This window comes from Microcaecilia unicolor, chromosome 5 (assembly GCF_901765095.1).
Source record: "Microcaecilia unicolor chromosome 5, aMicUni1.1, whole genome shotgun sequence".
Lineage (NCBI taxonomy): Eukaryota > Metazoa > Chordata > Amphibia > Gymnophiona > Siphonopidae > Microcaecilia > Microcaecilia unicolor.
Window position 1 is genome coordinate 295,736,902 of NC_044035.1, and position 23,847 is coordinate 295,760,748.

Here is a 23,847-nt window from a genome sequence, read left to right on the forward strand (position 1 = left end):
AGCTTCCCTCTTGCTACAGGGTAATTTGGCAGCTTTTGGGGCTGAAGCTCTTTCTGTCTTTCTATGCAACCCTGCTTAACAGCCACCAAAATCCACTCACCTTTGGTAAGATGATTTTGAAAACCTGTGATAAAAGACAGGAGAGTCTGACAGCAGAGGTCTATAAATAATCAAAAAAGTAGCAGAAGAAATAAATCCCATACAAAAAGGCCACCAAATGAGTAGATGAAAACAAACTAGAAGAGTTCAGCCACAAACATAAACTTTTTAATAGTATACACAAGAATAAACGTCTTCAACCTCTCTCTAAACTCGCAGATTTGTAGGAGCAAATATGTCCAATGTTATCATGAAAAATCTGGTAATCTACAATGCACAAAAATCTTTGAAATATGTTAGCATAACCGTTTGCAGTTCCCACATGCAGATATTAAGGTAAACCTGCAGAGCCAGGCCTCTTCCCCCTCCCCCTGTTTCTTTCACAGCCCATCTACAGCCTATAGTGTCTTTCTCTCGCTTAAAAGACTCAAAACAATTGCTTTAAAACTGAAACAAGGTAAAGGTACTTCCTGGAGGCTGAATTCACTAGGAGAGGGAGGGCTTTTTCCTTGCTGGCTGCTGGAAACCAATCAGGTAGACCTGCAGGGGTGGGGCCTGCACAGGCTGAGCACACCTTTCCCATGCGACCAGTTAGTCGCTTCCTCTTGAGAGATTGGCATGGGCCACGTGATCTAAATCAAGGCCAGGTAACTTACAGAAAAGGAAAGGTTAAAAAAAAAAAAACAGCCTGCCACTTTCCTGCTGTGATGTCAGAAGGACAGACAGCCGTAGCTTGGTGATTGTAGTACCAAGAGCACCCAAACACAGGTAGAACTACAACTACTGTTCTCTCTTTTTTTTTTTCAGCTTTTAATTTTTGGGGCTTTGTTTTTTCTTCTTTCCTTCGTATTGTTCATCGTCTTATTTTCCTGTGCTCACTGGAGGAGAGGTGAACCTTTGTGTTTTTTTATGTTATTTTTTTGACCTGTGCTTTTGATTGTAGTTGTTTCCCCCTGTGGTCATGACGGCTTCGCACAGTGACTCTCTGGTGGTGTTGTTTGGGGCAACAGCTGGTGCAAATGGGGCTAAACTGGGTTCGGATGAGAGGGAATTAATTCTCTTGGTGTGGCAAGTTGTGGATCTACACAGCAAGAAGGTATGACTGACTATATGACTTAATAAAGCGTGTATACATTCGCACAAAAAAATGAGAATAATCACAGGCAGATGTCGCATGCTACTAATCCTAGCACACCTGTATGGGTTGGAAATTTGGCCTGTATCACTGCTTCACAGCTGGCTCTGTCCATTTCACAAACACGCTGATTAGATTCACACACACAAAAAATGTTTAGTTAATACTCCGGAATTTGTGCAAGGAGATTTTAAGATTTTCTTAACATTGCATGGAGTTGCTTTCTACCTTTTTGATTGAAAATTTGTATTTTTAATAGACAGTTTATGGGATCCTAAGAAACTAGCTCGGTAGTTCTCTGGTTCGGGATAATGCCCGGTAAAAGTGTGTGCCAAATGGCAATTAGCTGTCTTCATTTTGCATCGGTTTAAACAAGCCACGTTTTTTCATCGTTTGAATAAACAAAAGAGCCCCGGAAGTTGTCCGTGGTTGTATTGCTCTAACAAGCCTTCTAAACCTTAATGTATTCTAGTTGTTTGCAGCCTCTGGGCTCTGGTTAAGTTTTAGGGCTGCTGTGCCTAAATGTTTGGGATAATTCTGAAATCCTTGCACGAAACCCGGCAGTTTTTCAGGTTCTGGTAATTGTAAACTAATCCTAGAGACGCGCTTCCCATTGGCGTCGCTTTGAATTCGGGGCGAGATGAGAAGAAGCTGAGAGACCGTCTGGGAAGCAGACATTGAAAACTATAATTTGTGAAACTTACACGGGGCTGCCATGAAAAGTGATACTGGCTCTACCAGTTTGGGGTTGAAAAATCACTTCTAGTCCGGGCGTCTAGTCCCATTGTTCTGTCTTTATAAATGAAACGTCTTTTTTTAGACAGGCATATTGCACAAAGCTCTGGTCAAAGCAGACAATCTGGAACTAAGCGACCAGTGCAGAGAAGAGAGTGGCTTGACCCCAGAGGGACTGAGCGAAGCGGAGCCTCTGGACAGAGTCCTGCACCAGGTGAGGAGGGCCTGTAATCTGTAGTCCTTATGTAACAAAGGACTTTTATGGGCAATATGCAAATAAGGGATCGTGCTTTAAAATCGTTATTTATGCAATGTCTTCTAAGAAGATCAATGTACAGGCTGCCAGGGGTTGGCCTTTCATAGTCAATCCAACTGGACTATACAGGTATTGTGTTTCAGGAACCTTCTGCTCTACTTGATTTGTGCTCAAGACATATTTGTAGTGGTTTCAGAATTGCTGATGTTTTGGGTGATTGCTAATTATAGACTATGTATTTTATAGCTCAGCATTTTCTGTCCACAGGGTATGAATACAATTCTTAGAGCTGGAAGTGGGGTAGTATGAATTGTGTTGGTGCCACTGTAGTAAAGTAAAGTTCAGCCCAGTGGGAGGAGTCTAGATGGGTTATAGCTACAGTAGGGAATATGGGGAATGTGTGTTGTCCCAGCTATGGCTCCTATTCCTGGCACTTAACTGGGGAAGAGGAAGGGAAAGAGAAGTAAGGCGCCTGTGGAAGCAGATGGTGCTGTCCCTACCACCTACCCTTTTAGGCATATCCTTAAGGATTGTTGGTGAGGAGAAAAATGGTAGAATGGGGACCTGAATGAATGAAAATACTGGCCAATTCTTTCACTTAAATCTCTAAACATAATGAGCTTTTTGCCAGGCCTTTCAAGTTTATATATTCAGTTTCTGGTTGTATTGTCACTTTTGTTGTTGTCTGTGTACTCCTGGATTCTATAAATGGAGCCTAAATTTGGGCGCAATCCAGAGATCCACATGCAAATAAATTAATGAGCCATTAAGTTATTGATGTTTAACTGGCTCTGATTTGGAGTTGTACACAGATCTGACTGTGTGCGATTTCTATACAGATCTGTGGCTGTGGGAAGGGCATGGGTAGGCCAGGGGCATTCCAAAGAATTAAGCTGTGCTGTAGAATTTGGGGGCTGCCAGTATTTACACCAGGTTTCATGCTGAAAGTTGTTTGCTGGAATACATGCTATGCACTGTTCTTGCCTGGAGTGCCCTTTGTAGAATAGCAATTTTTTCTCAGTGCCATTTACTGGATCTCACCCATAGAGGGGCATAATCAAACGGGGACGACCATCTCTAAGGATGGTGCCGCGAAGGGGCGGGGAAACCCATATTATCGAAACAAGATGGGCGTCCATTTTTCGTTTCGATAATAAGGTCGAGGACGCCCAAGTCTCAACATTTAGGTTGACCTTAGAGATGGGCGAGCTCATTTTTTGCCGATAATGGAAACCGAGGATGCCCATCTCAAAAACGACCAAATCCAAGGCATTTGGTTGTGGGAGGAGCCAGCATTTGTACTGCACAGGTCCCCCTGACATGCTGAACCTCCCCAAACCCTACAACTGTACAACACTACCCTTTGGGTGAGGGGGGGCACCTACATGTGGGTATAGTGGGTTTCGGGTGGGTTTTGGAGGGCTCACATTTACCACCACAAGTGTAACAGGTAGGGGGGATGGGCCTGGGTCCGCCTGCCTGAAGTGCACTGCACCCACTAAAAACTGCTCCAGGGAGCTGGGTATGACATTTGAGGATGGCATAGAGGCTAGGTGGGAGGGGGTTGGTGACCACTGGGGGAGTAAAGGGAGGTCATCGCCGATTCCCTCCGGTGGTCATCTGGTCAGTTCGGGCACCTTTTCGAGGCTTGGTCGTGGGAAAAAAGGGACCAAGTAAAGTCAGCCAAATGCTCGTCAGGGACGCCCTTCTTTTTTCCATTATCGGACGAGACCGCCCATCTGCTAAGCTTGCCCCCGCCCCGCCTTCGGTACACTGCTGACAGGCCCAAAATCAGCTTTTGATTATGCCGATTTGGGTGACCCTGAGAGAAGGACACCCATCTCCCGATTTGTGTCGGAAGATGGGCACCATTCTCTTTCGAAAATGCCCCTGATTGTGTCTCGTAAACCGTCATGGTATGTTTTATAGTACAAATGTGAAGTTTCATTTTAAGGGAATTATGGGAAGCCTATGGCCTGATTGGGCCATGAGGGTCTTTCATGTTAATATATGCTGTTATTCAAGACAGCACAAATTAAAAAAAAAATCCCTATAAGGACTGATATACTAAGGGGATGTTCCCACATCTGTTGGGAAAACTGTGCCCCTTTTGATAAATCAGCTGAAAAGGTTCTCTAACTGCATTAAACTTGAAAATTTCAAGAGTGTGTTATTGTCACATCAAAAGAAAAAAACAATATGTAGACTTGAAGTTGGAAACAGAGCTTCATGGTGTCCTTACTCAAAGCCCATCTTTTCTCCCTTGCTTTTTGCGCCTAACCACCTTCCCCATTCATGTTCCCTACACTGACTACATAGTTTGTAAACCTTTAGATTGTAAGCTCTCTTGAGCAGGGACTGTCCTTCCCCATGTTAAACTTGTACAGCGCTGCGTAACCCTGGCAGCGCTATAGAAATGCTAAGTAGTAGTAGTAGGTGTATATCATGATGAGTAAGTTTAATTGTTTTTAAATTGAAGTGTTCAAAATGAAAAGTGTTTTATTCATTTTGCTAGAATTCTTCAGGTAGCTTTTAAAAGGTGTCACGTTTTGCTTGTGTACCGTAGTGTGAGTAAGACACCTGGAAAGGTTATAAAATGAATTCATATGGATAAGGAGGTTTGGCTTTGTTTTTTTTTTTTTTTGTGTGTTTGTGTATGTGGGGCCCTTTTAATGCTTGCCTTTTACATGTTAACCTTGATATGTCTGCTCATCTAACATGAATTTTCACAATCAGTTTATTTTAAAAAAGTGGATATATTTTGATTGCTCAGTTCCTTCTCTGATAACGAAATTTTGCATATGGTTAACTCTAAACGTCCTGTGAGGTCAGCGTGTGCTGCCCTCCCTGTGATGTCAACTGTGCTGACCTATTTCTATTTAGGAAAGGGAACGGGGATCCCGCTGTCACTGGCATTCAAATCAAAAGTTTCAAAATGAAATTGGATAAATGTCTCCCAAGTAAGGGGGGGGTGGGGGTGGGGGGGAGAGAAAAAAAACTCACTGTGGTATTAAAGCCAGATACCTGTAAGAAACTAGGCTACCTCCCCCCCCCCCACCCCCTAACTTAGTTTCAGTGGAAAAATACTGCTTGCATTTTAGAACAGTGACTAAAGCTAACTTGCCACACCTTTTTTTTTTTTTTTTTCGTAATCTCTCTATATGTACCAGAGAGAGAAACTTGCTTAGGCTGTAGAACTGGTTCCTTTACTTCAGCTTCTCATGATGGGCTGAGTCTTGATAGAAGGGTTGATTGACAGCACTATATCAAAAGTGTCATGTATCACTCAGAACCTAGAAAGACAATATAACCAGAGGTTTGTAGGTGTGTTCTCTGTTAATATGCAGATGAAAAATTATTTGCTCTGCTGGTTGCATTTTTTTTCACTCTTAGGTTTCACAGTGGTTAAAATGGGAGTGTACAGTGGTCTGTGCAGCTTTTGAAATGACTCTAGACTAATACATAACTACAGGTTTGATCTTGTCCCAAGTTTCGAACTACAGCTATTCTGTGAAAGGGGTTAGCCAGGTACAGAATGTTTACTTTAAATGCATACTTTATACTCAGCAATCGCATCTTAATATGAAATTGCACCAGTAGCTGTTTCCTTCAGTGTGGGTGGGGTGGGGAGTATAAATTGCTCTATGTAATTTTGACAATTGTAGAAGAAATATCTTATTTTTAAATGTGTTCAGTTATGTAGTGTTAAACTGTTATAAAGCGGAGTTCCTTACTAGTAAGAGGGGAGGGGTCCTCGGTGGAGGGCAGAGGAGTGCAGCTACACAATTTGGTGACACTAACCTAGGCAGCTATCTTACTCATTGGTTCCTTACAAAAGATTAGGGAAGTGGTAGAAACCCTACTAATCATGTACAAGAATCCCCCTTATTACGGCCTTCCCTCTCTTCTATGGCAGACCAATGATAAACTGTGCTACAAGTTGAATGGATAAGGAGGACAGGATAGCGTCTCTCTTCTACATCCCATGAAGAACTCCTACTTCCTGGTAAATCTGCTTTCTCCATAGACAGGCAAGGTAGATTCATCTATGTGATTCCAAAACAGAGGGTTGCTTATACAGCTCTTGGGTGGTTGGTGAGGAGTAGTGATAAGCAAAGAGGTACAAAATGATTTCTCTCAATGTGCTTTTTAGGCCTAATTCTTCTTGAAGGTATAAATTATAGCCCAAGCGTGATGTGTCCCCAGTTGATAGTGGAGGTCCTCCTAGAAACTGGATGTCCAAAGCCATACTGTCTCTCATGTCCCTATGGTGACTGCAGAAGTCCTATATGCCACATGGGTAGATCTTAATAAATGCTCAAGCTTGATCTAAAGGGATGCATGTTCTGAGTTCAGCCCATCAGGGCTGCAAATAGGCCTAGTAGCGCTCTAGAAATTTTAAGTAGTAGTAGGATACCTTTCATGAATATGCATGAGAGATCCGCCTACAATGGATATAGCTGGCAGGCTTTGAGATAGCTCATGTAGGTTCATTAGGTACATACTGAAAAATACAAGAGTGGGGACCATGGTGCTGTTTTTGAATCTGGAGATTCCGTAACTCTTGCCAGTGGGGCCCAAGTGGGAGAAGTAATTTTTTGCTTCCTGGATTTGCTAGCACCAAGAAGTGACCCACTGAAGCATGGAGAAATGATGCAATTGCAGAATGTTTAGGTATGCATTTTTTAAAGAATAAGTTGATCTTCACAGTGCTGGGCTTCTATACATAAAATTAGCAGGCTTACCTTCAAATGGCTCAACTAAATTGGTGTGCAAAATGAAATTTGCATCCGACGTCCTTTGAAATAGTCTTAGTACTATATATCAGTAGTGAATCTTGCCTAATGTAAAATTCCAAATTTAGATTTGTCACCTTCTTAAGCAATTGCCTACTTAAAATTTGTTGTAAAATGCTAGGTGCAGGCAAGACTCTCTACCTTGGATCCAGGATGTAAACTTGAACTTGGATATTGTAGACATCCTAAAAGCCATACTGTTTTTAGAACTCAAATGATCTTAGCGTACAGTTGATACAAGAACTGGGTTCATTTTCATAAGTCATCAAAATATTTAAAGTTCAGAAAACTAATCTTCGAGTATCACAATGAGTCTTAAACACTGAATCCTGCTAATATTAAATATGGTGGCTGTTAATCATGTAAGCCAGTTATATACCACTCCATATAGGTAATCTGTGATGTTAACTTGGCTCTTCTGGCATCCAGGAGAATTGGAAAACAGGAGCATGAAATGTTTTCAGTTTTAATTACTACTAGTTAAAATATTGCTTGTCAGTGAGCCTTTGAGACATAGGATACTGTTGTCTTTTAAAAGTAAGATTACTAAGTTTTTGGTATGCAGATCTGGGACACCTGGGTGGAATGTGTCAAGGGTGGTTCTGCTGCCCTTGAGCAATTTTCAATTTCTTCATCTCAAAGTACAGTATGTAGAGTCAGTGTAGTGTTTGGGCTGGCGGGTGTGTCCTGCATAAAGAATTAATTAGGCACTGAAAAAGCTAAGTGAACTGACGAAATCCAGTTGTTCCCAACTTGTAAGTATATGGGACATAACTTTTGCTGTCCTGAGACTGAACTGGGTCTCCAGGATATTTACCAATTAATGTACCCCATGAGCCGATAAACATTTCCATTCCCCTTTTCTTTGTTGATGTAACCTATGGGTTAAAGAATTGGCTTTTTTTTTCTTTTTTTTTTAAATGGTGGCTGAGGGTCCCTGGTATAGGGCCGGGCCAGGAAATATTGTTAAGAGCTGCATCAGGCTTGTCCAGTGTCAGGTATTTGGCTGCTGCTTTTGTTTAAAGAAAACAGCAACAAAAGAATTGCGCTGCATGCAGGAGCAGAAGAGGCACGGTGACTCAAGTTGATGAGCCCTGGAACCTGAGCCAGGTCTAGGCAGGCATGCATGGATTAGATGCCCAGCTGGAAGATTAATGAAGGACCTGGGCTGCCTGAATAAGGAGGGCAGGTTCAGGATTGAGAACCGGTGGGATGAGCTAAGAAAAAAAAAAAGGGGGTGGTTTTGAAAAACGAAATAGTAGTGCTGAAACTGCAAGAACTATTAGAGACAGGTTCAGACAGGCTCAGGATCAGAGTGGTAGAACAGGTGCTACCAGAGCATGTGCCTAGGCGATAACTAAGTCTGGAATTTGATGGCTTGTGTTGGGACAGTGGGGGTGAATAAAAATAGAGCTGGTACTGTTGAGTTGGGTCTGGATCAGACGCTGAGGTGGACACAGATACATATGTGTGCATGCACTTGCTTACAGGGAGGAGGAGATCAGAACTGAGACGGGGCTTAAAGGTGGGATCAGACTGTTATGTGCAGAGACAGAGTAAATAGGAAAGTTATGAGTTTTGAAAAGGGGGGGGGTGTGAGAGATTAAACTGTTTCTAATGGTTGCAAACTGCGAGATGCATGATGGAACACAATTGGCAGGGAGAGCTGTGCAGTGATTAGCGGAGGGACTCCTGCTTAGAGCGAGAGAATGCTCAGGGAGGCTGTTTCTCCTACACACAGCTCGACAAAGCGGGAAAGTAGCATTTAACTGAGCTCTCTTCAGAAAAGGTTTAGAGTCAAAATTTTGTGTTTAGCATCTTGTGTTTGAGATGTGAAAAGTGAAGAGACGAATTTGAGCTTATATTCTGATAATTTGAAAGTGTAAGTGCTGTTTCTATTGCCACTGATTTTAATCATATTAGGGGAAACTTTGAAAATAAAAAAAATATTAAGCCTTAGATGACGACAGAGGTACACATCTGAGAATTTTTATCCTGTTATAAGAAAAAGAAAATTAGCTCTGTGTGAGGCAGGGTGACCGACTAAAAGTCAAATGGGGTATTTCTTGCCTATGAATAGGGCTGCTTTCATATTTAAACCTCAGATGGCTGAAGAACCTATAGGGAGGAAATGCCTGTGGAAAGAACTAACTATAAGAAATGTAGTGCTCCATTTAATAAATTTAATTCCAGGCAGTATTTTAACAGAGAAACTTGTTTGAAATAGCCATATAGTTTTGAATAAGCAGTCTAAGCTACACAGACAAACAAAAATGAAACTTGTATTTTTAATTATGAGAGGTCTCTAATGATGTGTGGATTGCTTTTTAAGGGTTCAACTAGCCAACACTAGTAGTGTGGGTTTTTTTTTTTTTGGGGGGGTGGGGGGGAGGAAACCTGTTTTACCAGTGTGGCATTTAAAGGATATGTAGGAAAAAGGGTTGCTCAATTCTTTAGATTTCAGGAAAAGTTATAACACAGTTCTAGGTACTCTACAGGAGAAGAGGAAGCACTATTTTATATAGGGAAATGAGTGTTTTTTGTTTTTTTTTATATTGGTAAGGTGCTGTGTCCAAAGTAAAAAGGTTTTCCATGCAAGAAAGAAGACCTTCATTAAGATGAATGAGCAGTTCATTCATCTGGTGCTCACTGAATGTAATAATTTTGATTTTATTTATGAGTTCAAAATAGAAGAAAGAATAGTTTCATTAAAGGAAAAAGGAACGGGGGGGGGGGTGCAATTTGTTATTACACTGTTCTGTGGTTACAATCAGTGGTTTCCATATTATATGCAAATTTGTGTCATTGTGGCTAGTGGACCTTCAACTGCAGTCAGACAAAAGGTTAAAAGTAAAAGCCGTTTGTTGATATGTGTGTGGGGGGGGGGGGGAGGGGGGGGGATAACCTGTTCTTCCACAAATGAGAAATAAACATGCAAAAAGTCACACTTTTTGCTCTCAGGAGTTCTCCCTGTGGCCTGGGCCACAATAGGCACTAATCTGCTAGTGAAGACAGCTTGCCTCTGGCCTGGAGTCCCAGAGGGAAAGTTCTGTTCTTCACTATTCAACACAGTCAGGCCTAACTTGGCCCTAAAGTCCAAAGTTACACTTTCTAGCAGGATTCCAAGATAAACTAGGTCTACCTTAGTGGAGCTTCAGCAGTTTATATTTTTCGTGGTGGAGTACTTCTCTCCTCAGGGCCTCCTGACAGGGCTTTTAAATTCCTACACTCTCTGAGCCCCACCCTTCTGACTCAGCAAGCTACCTAAGCTGTTCCCTGCCATAAGGTAGCTCAGTTCCAGCCTCAGTGAGGGAGTGTTCTGAAGGAAATCCTGCCTTGTACCACCCATTCTCTCACAAGGTCTTTATTTTGTACCTGGGGCAATGGAGGGATAAGTGACTTGGCCAAAGTCATAAGGACCTGCAGTGGGGAATCTAACTTGGTTTTCAGGCCACTGCACTAACCATAAGGCTACTCCTCCACTTAATGCATTAAGCTCTTAATGTGTGGGTAGTGCATTTGTAGCAGGATACTAAACAAATGTGTTGGGGTTTTGTGGCAATTTTCTTGCTTCCACACATTAAACTGCACAATACTGAATTTTCTGAAATTTCTCTGAGGGGGCATGGCATGGACAACAGGTGTGGAAGTGATGGCCAATTAGTTCATTAATTACTGCTTGTTAACTGGCTAATGGTTCCCAATCCTGGTCCTGGATATCCACAATGAATAATCATGAGAGATTTACATGCAGTGGAAGCAGTGTATGCAAATCTCTCCTAAATATTCATTGTTGATATCCTGAAAACTGACTGGCAAGGATACCTCCAGCCAGGACTAGGTTTGGGAATGACTGATTCAGTTCCTCCCAAATAGGAGACAGTAAACTCTGTGTTAACTCTTAGGTAGTGCATGCTAATGGCAATAGTAATGCATGAGCTGTGCACACTCCCAAAAGATGCCATGTTAAATCTGGGGTGTGGCATGCGTTAGTGGAAGGGCCCCTGAAAGAAAGATTATACTTACTGTAGAATTTTCTTGTCCTCAAAAGCCTGAGACCAAATAAAAAGAATCGATTCCTTAACAGGATTTCTCTAGTTTTTTTTTTTTTTTTTTACTTTTCCTTTTAAGAAGAAAACATTTTAAGTTATGCTGCTTTGAAATTGAAGAAAGAATGAGTTCAACTTTGTAAACTGTTATCTGAGGGAAGTGTGTGTGTATGTATGCATAACTTTTTTTTTTTTTTTTTTAACTTGAAAACTAGATCCAGTATTTTCAGCTGAATTTTAAATATTCAAGCTTTTAATACCTATTTTTATAAAAAAAAATTTCAATACTAATATCTATTTGCATATCATCTTTGTTTGATATTAACATTTCTAGTAGAGAATTGCATTGTACCAACTTGTCAGATTCTCTCAGATCAACTTGTCAGACCATTGCTCTTTGAGTTTTGAGGCCTGGTTTGTTTAAGTTGTGAGATTTTTCATAGATCCCCACAGTCTGGGTTAGCCATCCTGTTAGTAAACTGCATATTACATGCTCTTTTTGGCTCATTTAAATTATAACCATTTAGTTTTTCTCCGGTACTCTTTTTTTTATTTTTTTAAATCATATCTAAGTAGGGTTTAGTGTTTGTCCACCCTTGTTATTTGAGCAAACTTCTATGTAAGCTGTTTTTTTGTTTTTGTTTTTTTTTTTTTTGTTACATTTGTACCCCGCGCTTTCCCACTCATGGCAGGCTCAATGCGGCTTACATGGGGCAATGGAGGGTTAAGTGACTTGCCCAGAGTCACAAGGAGCTGCCTGTGCCTGAAGTGGGAATTGAACTCAGTTCCTCAGTTCCCCAGGACCAAAGTCCACCACCCTAACCTTTGTATAGACTACAAGGTAAGACAGTTTCCATCTCGGGAAAACTGGGTGTTACAAAAGTGGTGTAATTTGGCAGGATTTTTGAACCTTAAACCCCATAACAAGGTAAAAAAAAAATTTGTACACTGATCGTACAGTTTGAACCTTGAGCTTTGAAGTAGAAGATTAGTAAAATTTGACTTGAAATTTAAATGTTAAATATTACAGAACTGCTTTGAATAAAGAATGAACAATTTGCTGTTTGTTTGGCCTTAATTTTGAGGGAGGAGATGTGTGGGGACCCTGTTTCTGTAAGAGTCCCAGGAAGTCATGGAAAGAAAGAAAAGATGACTTCTGAAAAACACCAAGGTATAAGGAATGCAGAAACAAATAGATATTGGTGATAAAGGGATGAAACTGGAATCCATAACAGCAACAGGCAGTTGCAAATACTACAGTAATTGTTCAAAGAGAGGACACTTCATTTCCAAGAAGAAAAGATTGACAACAAACCTCCCAAAGCTCTAAATCAGCATTAAACATTTTCTGTGCTCTAGTAGAGGACCAGCTAGAAGTGATTATCTCTTCCCTGTCCCTTTATAGGATCCATAATGTCAAACATTCAACACCTAGAAGGAGATGTACAGGAGAAACCATATTCAATCTTCTATTATATTTCTGGGAATAAAGTTCCTTTGGGACTGAAGATTAAATAAGTCTACAAAAGATAAATGGATTGAGAGACCATCAGTGTCTTTGCATATAAACTTCAAGAAAAGCTTATAGCCATTTTAAAAATAGAGATCCAATGAGAATTGGACATCCTAGAAGAAACTGTAAATGAAGGTTTCAACTTAGGTTGAAGGGTCTCTCAGATTTTTTTTCAAGTCTCCTAATGTTTTCTGAGTTGATGCAAGCTGGAATAAATTAGACAGAAGAAGAGAAGATACTTATTCTTGTGAGGAAGACATTCTAGTAAGAATCCTGCAGTGTGCTAGAGATGAACAACCTGTCTGAAATAATAGTTGATGAAACTGCAACTATTACCACTGCTTTACAGACATAACACAGCTTTTGGGATAGATGGGCAAAAAGCAGGGCAAGAGTTTTGAGAAACAAAAGAAAGAAGAGTCTCAAGGGGGAATCCTTCTAGACTAGAAGGAATCAGAGGACATATACTTCATAAGACAGAAGACCACTTTTGAGGACAGAAAGAGGTGAACCAATTTTATTACCAGTGTCTGAAGCCTGTTTTCCACAGCCTATGATGAGCCAAACTGGGCCAAGTTTTGCTGTCTCTACCTCATGTGGTAGCAGAGAGGGGGACCCTTTAGTAACCACTGGTCACTCTCTTCTTCACAGAGGTTCTGTCCTGTTATAGTTCTGTAGATCACTACCTCTGTCTGACAGTACGAAAAACAAGAGACTGCTGTTTCATGTTTCCACAAATTGATGGCGAATACTCAGGCTGAGTGGTTTCTAACTCACTGTTTGAGTTTGGGGCAATCGTAGGAATTGGCTGTGTGGGTGCAATGGATGCTGGGCACCTCTATTATTGATAAACTCCTTTGAGAGTGCTAACAATATATAGTAGGAAGAGGCATGCAGATCTCGGGGGGGGGGCAGTATCTGAAAATTGACATTGGCAACATTAAATTTTAGTAATTTTATGTTTTTGTTGGTTTGCAAGATAACATATTGCATTCAGTCAAAAAGCTATTCTGTAAAACTTGTATAAGACAACATTTTTAAAACTAAACACTTCTAAGTACAACAGGGATAATTCAGGTAACATCTTCTGTCCATAGAAGATTTCTATTTAGTGGCATCCTAATAGGTACTGCATTCATTGTCCTCTTAGCCTGAGATAATAGGCAAAGCTATGGAGTCTTGAGTAGCACATAGAAAACACAAAGGATTTACTATACTAGTAAATCATTGCTCCTGATTTTTGGACTGTAGTTGATAATAGTTAAATGCTGGTATGTATAAGTCTGCCTTTTCTTCCTGGCTGCTTATCAACAAACTCCAGTCTGATACCACTCAACAGGCAATAGTGCAAAGCCTGTTGGGTAGTATCGCTATTGCTAGAATCTGAAATAGCAGGAAGCAAGATCTACACCTTTTGCTGGCTAGAAAGAGGGAATGGGAAGACAGTGGTTTTGGTAGGATGGATTTGGATAGGAGATAGGGAGGAGGAGGGGTGTTTTTTTTTTTCCTCCCCTAGGGTTCTTCCTGGAGGAGGACATGTTGATATAAATTGTGTGGCAGATTCCCCCAGTTTAACTAATCCTTTAACTTTGGACTGGCTAGCATTTGGGAACCAGAGAGAGAGAGCCTGCATCTGGGCACTTTAGCACACAATACTATAAAGAGCAAACTTTCAGTACATAGATACTATAGTTTCAGTTTGTCCTGCATCTCTGAACTGAAGAGCAACTTGCATGTTCATAATTTGTACAGAATCCCACCAATGTCTCCCATCTTATACAAACGTGTGTTGGCAAAACTGTATTTCAGAGCTATTATGGTACAGGGCAGGGATCTTAGTCAGTGTTGGTGTTGTAAAAACACTTTTCTCATTTCCCTCATTCCCAAGTTTCTACAATAAGAAGAAATTGTGAAATGTTTGCAGTTATGTAGATTTTTGTGTAAGTGTAATTGGCTTACATTTTACTTAAAATGCATATTCAGTGAAAGTGCATAGTACACCCTAAAAATATATATTTTTTTCTTCCTATATTTTGTTAAAATGCAATAAAATTCTGCTTTTAGTATTGGACATTGTACTGTTTGAAGAAGATGTTGTTTTGCTGCTTATAATTGTTTCCTTGTCTAGTTTTAATTGTTAACTTGTACCAAAACAGAGTGTCTCAGGTTCTGCTTAATAAATTATGATTGTCTTCTGTTCTTAGGTGTTGAACTGTAAATTTAGGTGTATTCAAATTAGTGGATCTTGAGGGTATGAACACATTGGTGTTTTTCGCACCACTAGTACTATCAAAGGGGACCTTTATGGCGAAATCATCTATGTTTATGTAATTTTGGAATCCTCAGAGCAAAAAAGGCATAGAAACCGAGTGGGAGGAGGGGGCTACAATACAAGTTAGGGGAGGAAGGACAGTAGAGGGGACAGTGGTATCTTTCTGGTGTTTTCCTTTTTGTTTTGGAGGTATTTTACAATGTTTCTCAGTTGAAACCTAAAATCAGACTCTCTATGATCCAGCTATGTTTGCTTGTTTTTTTTTTTTTTGTTTTGTTTTTGTATTAAGGGACTGGCTTTTCAAGTCAGTCTAGAAGAATTGCATGCATATGTTTGGGAATTTAATTCCCGTCCAGCAGTGTGTTGTTGTCTAGTTTTCAAAATATTGTATGGAGCTATATCGGGTTATATGATGACATCAATATGCAGACTGGTATATGGGAGAATGCATAATGTACAACATTTAAATTTTAACATTTCCTAGTCCTAAAGGTGTCCACTACTGGGAATTATTTCAGACAATATTTATGTATCGAGCAGCAGGGAGGAAGGGAAAACCGTGTTGTTGTTTTTTTTTTTTTTTTTTTATATGGGAGGTGACTTATCTCACTAGGAAGTGCAATTTCAGATAAGTGTTAGGAATCTCAGAATGATGATGTTCCATTCTTGTGTATGTGTTAGATCTTTTGTATATTATTTACTTTTTCAGCAAAAGTTGTAGATCATAAGCTTCCTTATGGAACTAGTGAATGCTGGTTAGATATAGAAACAATTGATATAGGTTAGGAGTTGGCTTCCTAGCAAGGTGGTAAGGGTTTGTGTCAGATTTATCGTGCTGTTTATGGAGAATTACAAATAAGCATCTGCACCTTCTGTGCTAATGCAAGCAAGATGAAAATTTGGTCACACTAGTGGAACTCCTATAGTTGAAAGAAGTGGGTGGATGGGAAGGTCCACTTGGTTAGCTACCTTCTCGGTTTTTCCAGATTCATCATATTCTTCAGCTGACTTCTTTAATATAAGCTCAGCCACATCCTACCTAAGGGCTCCTTTTACAAAGCAGCACAACCAATTAACAGCACACTAAATGGCAAAGAAGCTCATTCTATTCCCATGGGCTTCTTAGCATTCAGTGCGCTGCTAATATCCCTCATAGTGGGGTTAGGAAAGTTGTAGCACCTTTTGGATCAACCAATCACTCTTGCACTCATGGCATGTATTATGAACACTGTGATTTGACAAGCACTATTAGATATTTGGCACTGCAGTGCCTTTTTAAATAGCAATATCATGTTTTATTACCTTATTTACCTTATTTATGGTGTATGTTTTTATTTTATTGTTACATTGTGATGATTGTGAGTGCACATAATAATCACACTGGACTCCTTACACTTTATATGGTATGCTAAGATTTTTGTTTATGATTATTTGATTGTGTAATCCCTGTTAGGTTGGGATTACTAGCAGCGTAAGTCCCTGTAGAAAGTGTCTTACTGGGTGGATCCTGGATCGGAGGAATCCCAGCACAAGGGGAGTAGTCAAACTAAAATGCAGAGAGAGAGAATGCTAGGAGTCTGAGGAGTGATGACGGGGGGGGGGGGGGGGGGGGGGGGGAAGAAGAGACTAGGAGGAGATAAAGGTTTTAAGTGTTTGCCCCCTCCTCTTGGTAGGTCTGCCTGTGCAGAATTGTACACTGAAATGGAATTCTGTGCAAATTTTGTGTTGTGCTGTTGTGCAGACTTAAGATTAGTTTGGTACTTTTCATAAGCTATTACTAATTAGATGCTTGTAAAATTATCTTCAATAAAGCATGCAACATTATTAATGCATCAACTTAACGAAGAACGTAAAAATATCAAGCAGAGCACTTGATTCGAAAAACTAGAAAAATTAACTTGGCTTGTATAGAGCCATTTCATGAATGGTCCTTTCTATTTTCTTACACTGTGTACTTTTAATTATGCCAAGGATAAAAGGGGTTTTTTTTTTTTTGGGGGGGGGGGGACCCATAGCACACATTCCTGTTCCAGACTTAGTTGGGAAAAAATGCAAAGAGAAGTAGTGGTGACCCAAATCAATGCAAACCAAGAGGAAGCCTGGTACTAAAAACTAGTCAAAAAGGCTTTTTCCACAGAGCAAAGGTGGCTTGATTTTTGTTTTTTTTTTTAATTGTATATCTAGCACAATTCTTGACTGTGTCAGAAATATATATTTAATCAAAGGCTCAGGTATGAGACATGTTTTTCCTTTTGCTTTATATACAACACACAAAATCAAGGACTCAACATGGTTCTGTGGTTTATGTGGAATTGCCTGTGTCAAGAGTTGCACATTCTGATGGTCTCGCAGGTCTCCTACTAAGCCATTTCTCTCCCCTTCAATCTATTCAAAATTCTGCTGCACAACTTTATATTCCAACAGTGTCGCTATGCTCCGTGATTCACTTTGTTGGCTCCCTATCTGTTTCTGCATACAGTTCAAACTGCTCTTATTGACTTACAAGTGCATTCACTCTGCAGCTGCTCAGTACTTCTCCACTCTTACCTCTTTCTGCATTCCTCCCTGGGAACTCTGTTCACTGGGTAAATCTCTCCTATCTGCACCCTTCTCCTCCTGCTAACTCCCGACTCTGTTGCCTTTTATCTTGCTGCACCATATGCCCAGTATGTCAAGCTCTATCTCTGGCCGTCTTCAAAGCTAGGCTAAAAGCCCACCTTCTTGATGCTGCTTTTAACTCCTAACCCTTACTCACTTGCTCAGTACCCATGTTTTATCGTTCCCACCTTAGTAATTCCCTTATCCCTTATTTGTCCTAATTAGATTGTAAGCTCTGTCAAGCAGGGACTGTCTCTTGGTGTTCAAGTGTATAACGCTGCATATGTCTAGTAGCGCTATAGAAACAATTAGTAGTAGTGATGTTAACTATTAACAATGGCTTAAGCAGGAAAAATCAGCACAAACAGAAGGTCGTATATTTGGCAGCAGTTCTATCCCTGCAAAGTGCATGGAGCTATTAGCATAACGGGATGCGCTAGCGGTTTTTAGGTGTGCGCTAAACACTAGAGTCGTCCATATGTTTCTATGGGTGCTTAGCACAATAAAGTGCGCTGATGCTTTGTGTGGCTTGGGCACACAATGCAGAAAGACCTTTTTGCGCACAAGATAACCCTGCACAAAGTTTTGCAGTGCACAGCATATGGTAATTCACTCTGGGTGATCTGAGGCGACATGCAGCGCTTCAGATCACTGATCCAAAACCCCTCCCAAAAAAATCACTGGTGGGCTAGTGGACGTGGGACTTCCCCCCCCCCCCCCCCCATATGCAACTTTAATATTAGGCAATGCCATTTTGCAAAATTGCAGTGTGGAGGCAGGAGTGGGTGGACATCATTCTTGCCTCCTTACTTCAAGGTGCATGGAGGAGAGGGAGAGGGTTTCTGGGGTCTACTAAACCACCAGGGATTTTTGTTGAGGGGAGGGAGGGGGTGTTGGCAGAAGGAACTCTGTGTAATGGGATTCTTTTTTTCAATGTTTTCTTTTTCCTGTCATTGCATAATCTCTGCTTGTGCACTGACAGGGAGGGAGGCATTTTGCAACAAAAGGCTTGCATATTACTGTGGCAGTACGTGCTGTTTTTTATTTTTTTTTATGACAGTGCACACTTTTTAACACAGCAGTAATTTGCATGCTTTTTGCTTATTTCATTGGGGAGCTAAAATATTAGCATTAGGCTTGCATTAGAAAGCCTTGCACTAAGGCGTTCATTTTCAAGGCAGATAGATCCCAAAACATGTCCATTTGCTGAAAATTTCTAAATCATGATTTTTGAACAGGCAGAATTTGGATGTTTCAGGGCTAAGGTGGCCCGACAATTAGGACGTCTTTCAGCATTAACGGAACAGACAGTCCATGTCTTAAAAAGAAGTACATTTTTATCTAGACTTGTTTAAAAAAAAAATGGTCTGAATGACCAGCTGACCACTGGCTGGATTAAGGCTTCACCACTCTACTTCCCCCCCACCCCCACCAAAGAACTGAAACCGAAAGGGGATACCAGGCTTTGAGTGCACTAGGTATTATGGGCTTGCCCAGCAAAGCATCAAGCAGCTCCCAGGAGTAGCCTAGTGGTCAGTGCAGTGGACAGAACAAAGGTATCCAAATCCTACTCCTCCCCATCCCCCCCAGCACATTTGTGGTGGAAATTGTGAGCCATCCAAAACCACCAAGTTACCTGTAGGCTTGAAGGCAGTTGTAATGGTGTCCCTGGAGGGCTCACAATGCAACATAAAGGAGTTATGGTGGGAATTGTAGCTTGGTGCCATTGTTTACAAGTCCACTGCACAGACCACTAGACTGCCCCCTAATCATTTCTCTCAAAATGGTGCTAGACAGATGTTCTAGTGCCTGGTTTTCTGGTGTTTGTCATTTTGGCTCTTCTTTGTAGATGTCTTTGTTGTAAATATGTCTTACCTTTACAGTCATTTTCAAAAGGGAAACCCAGCAGTTTTTCCTGTTTGAAAATTGCTCCAAGATGTACTCATTTTGGACGTAATGAGCTAAACGTCCCAATTCTGACTTGGATGTATTTTTGAAAATGACCCTCCACATGTCGGTGCACAGCTCTAATGCAAGCTTTTACGCATTGGCCTCTGACTCCGGCTATAAAAACTAGAGTTGATGGTCAAACAATCAAAAGAGTTGGTAAATTAGTCTTATGGTCAAATTACTGCTTAACCTGCATACAAAAGCTGATGAAATGGGAGCCAGAAACAGATGCTTCTGAGAGAACAGTGGAGACAGTAGTGAGCATTCTAGTTGTCTGATAAAAGTGCTCCATGCTCGTAAGTTGCTTTGAGGGAGGGACCTTAACTTTCATAATTGGCACAAGGGTTAAATGTAGTCTTTCTTTTTTTTTTTTTTTTAACATTGTTGCCTGCTTAAATTGACTAAATACACAGCAGCACTCTCTTTAAAAATATAAAAAAAGAGGTTTTTGTTTAATTAATGGTACTACAAGTAGTTCAGGGCTGCCACACTGGCATGTGTTTTTGGCATCACCTTTTTTGAGTACTTGTTTGCAAGTAAGGGGGGGTGAATTTCAGCACAGAACTGGACTTTTGTGCTGAAATTCACCCCCTTGCAGACATAATTCTTAACTCTTGAGTACTGTACTACTACTATTTAGCATTTCTATAGCGCTGCCAGAGTTACGCAGCGCTGTACAAGTTTAAACACGGGGAGGGACAGTCCCTGCTCAAGAGAGCTTACAATCTAACTGTAACCTTGGCTTAAGCCCACTGTACCAAAGATGCACACTCTCTCTTTAAAAATGACATTTGTTCCTGGCATGAAAACTTTTATGGAGGTATATAGACTGCAGATAAATTGAACTTCAGTCAATTTGTTTATCACCCTCATTAGACATAGTCAGCTGTAAGTGGTACCTAAAATGTAAATACATGATGAACATGCATCAAAATGAAATGTTCATTCACTTAAGAGAATGGGTGATAGAATAAATATCCACTGTATGGGAAAAAAATCCAAATACATTGATAGAGCATAAAAAATGGGAAACACTTCATATCGAAGTGTAGCCATAATTTTATGATCAATCTAATATATCAGAAGCATATTTAAAAAATTCATATCTTTCAGCAGAACTCTAACAAAAAACTTTTATATAATGGACCAATTGACAAAATTTATGGTAGTTAGTTTGATATGAAGCTTCTAACTGTGTCATTTTTTTTAACCTCAAACTTATACATCACTTTACAAAAGAAAGCATGATAAATCAAAGAAATGTATCCAATTAAACAAAAGCAACCAAAACCAATATGTAGCCTATGTTAATGAGGGAGAGGGAAAATCTAAAAAGTCAAAGAAAACAAACTCTGTTTACTGATTACACAGCCTTTCGGGTAGGGCATTAATGCTATAGCGGAACTGGTCTCGTCGTCTTTATCACAAGGAATTCAGTTCACTGGTGTGTTTAGGAAAATCAGTCTCTTTAGGACCTCTTGGAGCGATCTATCCACCAACAAGTTTTCTGTTCTGCTCCCTTTATTCCTCTTGGCCTCCCTCTTTGTGATTGGTCCACAGGTATCACCTCACCAACAGTGTACTTCTGTCCAGCAGAATTCATGGTGGTCAATGCAAAGCCTTGTGATAGCAGCAAAGAAACTCTTATCAGTCACGAGGCTGATGGTAGCAACCTCCCTCTTGATTCACATATATTCCCGGAGACATTTGTCTTCTGTGAGGTAAGCTCCTCCGCTCTTCCCAGGAGGTAACTGGAGGCTAGTTAGTAGTAAACAACGTGTCATTGGATGACGTTGTCATGGGTATGCCAAGCAGTAATTTTCCTTTGTAGAAAGCTGGTTTCAGATGTATTCAGGGCACAGGCTGTAGAAGTCATATTAGTTGGTAAAAGATGGTTCAGGCTTAGCAGGCTTCAGACTAGCAAAAGTGAGAACAGAAGGATAACAGGTAGTAAGTCTTCTCCTGCAAAAAATTATCTACATTCAAATGTACTTGAGTTCCTTAAAGTTACATAACCTGGGGTCTTCTCTACACTGCACCACAGAGCCCCACGCCAGAGTTTGAGTGCTAGGGTTGGTTGGCCATGTCAATGGGGCCAGATAATTTTTTATTATTTTAAAGAGACAAACAGCTGAATGTATCAAGTAGCTGTGTTGAGAGTGGCATTGGTGGGGGTCAAAGCCACGAGCATGTGTTCTTGCCCATGTGTGCAGTTTAGAGGCGAGCCACCAACCTGAAGCATAAGGGCCTGGTGGCCTGTGCATGAGCAGGCTCAGGACTGAGAAGAGAATCAGAGTCCTTGGTTGGGACTGAGATGATTTGAGGTTTTTTTTTTTTTTTTTAATGGAAAAAATAACAGGGTCTACGCTATTGGGTTTGGTGGTCTGGTTTAAAAAGATTAAATAGCAAGGTTGGAACATGATGGGATCTGGTGGGAAAATGGATTTTGAAAAGGAAGAGTCAGCCATGTGGGTCTGAGGAAGGGATCCAGGTGCATGGGAGACCTGGTGGAAAAGTGTGTGTGTATATCTCAGAGAGCTAGTATGAGCATGCTAGCATGTAAGGGTGTTTTGGAGAGACAATGTGAAGGGATGGTGTTTGTAGTGAATGTAAACCTGATAACCTTCCAAATTCATTTTGAAGTTTGAAACTACTTTGCTATTCTAATAGCCATATTATTGATTGATGGTGAAGATAATCTGAACCATTTGATTGAGGTTAAGGAACATAGGGGCCGATATGCATGAGGCAGCCTGTGTAAGTGCCGTGGTCTGCGCTGACTGTGGATATTTAATGCTGGGCCATTTCTGGTGACTGGCATTGAACATCCGGTTTTATTTTGGCTACTGGATCTTAACAGGTTAGTACTGAATATCGTCTAAACCAGTTCAGTTACTAGCGGGTAAAGATAGGATTGCTATTTATACGGTCCTATTTAATTGCTTAACCCAGCGCTAAGTATTGGTGCTAACCAGCTATATTACATTATATAACTGGTTAGCTGCTATACACTAACCACGAATATTCAACGGTTAGTCGGCTAAACACTATATAACCGGCCAGGAGTCATTCACTAAATCAACAAAATTTGCCTGTTAATCTCTTTCTTCCTTAAATTTAAATTTTAAAAAAAGTATTGCCTGATAATCCAGATAATCTGGATTTACCCAATCCCCCGAGCAGTCTGGAGTTCTGTTAAATTTCCAGGTGGAACTGTCAAATTGTTCACCTTCAGGTTTCCTAGCTAGGATATTTCTAGACACACCTTCCTCCTTTATGAATCAAGAGCAAGAATCTCCTTTATTTTCTAAGCTAATATTCAGGAGAAAGTAAATGAATAATAGGAAGGTTTAAAAAAAGAAAAGCTAAAGGTTTTTCTTTCCTTGCAGGCAACCTATGCTGTCCAATTTACAATGAGCGTTCAAATTGTCTTTGATTGTTGAAGTACCAGCCGACTTGTTTTTTTGACCTTATTAAAATGTACTAGCCACTGTAGATGGGTGTCTTTCTTGGAACCTGTATGGAGTTTTTGTTTGACTTGAAAAGTTCTGCATGAAGTTCAAGATGACTAGATAGCAGTCTTTGCTAAAACATGAAAGGCTAGGTTCTGATAGTATGCTATTCATCTGAGCAGTTTTTTGGCATGTGTTATAGAAATTGTTTCCACATGGCTATTGGAACTGAAAGAGAGTCGCATGATCCTTGTTTAACATGGTAAGCCTTTCTATTAGGCAAATACATCCATCAGGCAGGATGACACAGTGACTATCTACTATTGACTTATGGTGTCCTTATTTGGAAGGCAGAGTATGTACTCTGATGGATTCTTCTGAAATGCCACAGTTGCTTTTGGATGAGTAATTCAGAGGTGCTAACAAGGTTATCACAAAGAACACCGTTGGAAATGACCAATGATGGCGATGCGATTCCATCTTGAACAATCTGATAGTCCTGTCTTGTCTTTGGGCTGGTAGAGGTTATAGGAAATGGATGACATCAGGAAAAGATTAATTATAGAAAAATGAAGACTGATAAAGACCCTATGGCCTATCCAGTCTATCTAACTATGCTATCTACTATTCCTTAGAGATCTTATGTACTTGTCCCAAGCTTTCTTGAATCCAGGTACAGTTTTCATCTCCACCACCTTCCCCTCCTGCACAAAAAATATATATAAATAAAAAAAGTTGTGTAATGTGATTAATTTTAATGTGCAATATGTAAACAAAGTCCTTTAAAGTAAGGAAAGTAATGGATACTACTTAGGATTTATGTTGATGTGCTATTTCACATGCCATATGAAAATGAGCAATTCCATTACCTGTCTGATAGCTTTGTAGTTCGAGTTACAGTGACTAGGTCAGTATAGTGCTAGGGCATGCTATGTGTTTAAAGCCAGTAGTTTTCTGAGCTAGATAATTAATAAACAGGGCTGTATGTAGCA

General features: G+C 40.4%; 1 protein-coding gene across 3 annotated transcripts in view; it reads left to right on the forward strand.

Moving 5' to 3' along the window:
* Nucleotides 1–763: 763 nt before the first annotated feature.
* ESRP2 (epithelial splicing regulatory protein 2) overlaps nucleotides 764–23,847 on the forward strand; it is a 155,185-nt gene continuing 132,101 nt past the window's right edge. For all 3 annotated transcript variants that reach the window (XM_030204298.1, XM_030204301.1, XM_030204300.1), the window contains exons 1-3: nucleotides 764–867; nucleotides 1,043–1,195; nucleotides 2,055–2,183. In XM_030204298.1, coding sequence (XP_030060158.1) covers nucleotides 1,061–1,195; nucleotides 2,055–2,183 — 264 coding nt within the window. In that variant the 5' untranslated portion in view covers nucleotides 764–867; nucleotides 1,043–1,060. The remainder of the gene's footprint in view (nucleotides 868–1,042; nucleotides 1,196–2,054; nucleotides 2,184–23,847) is intronic.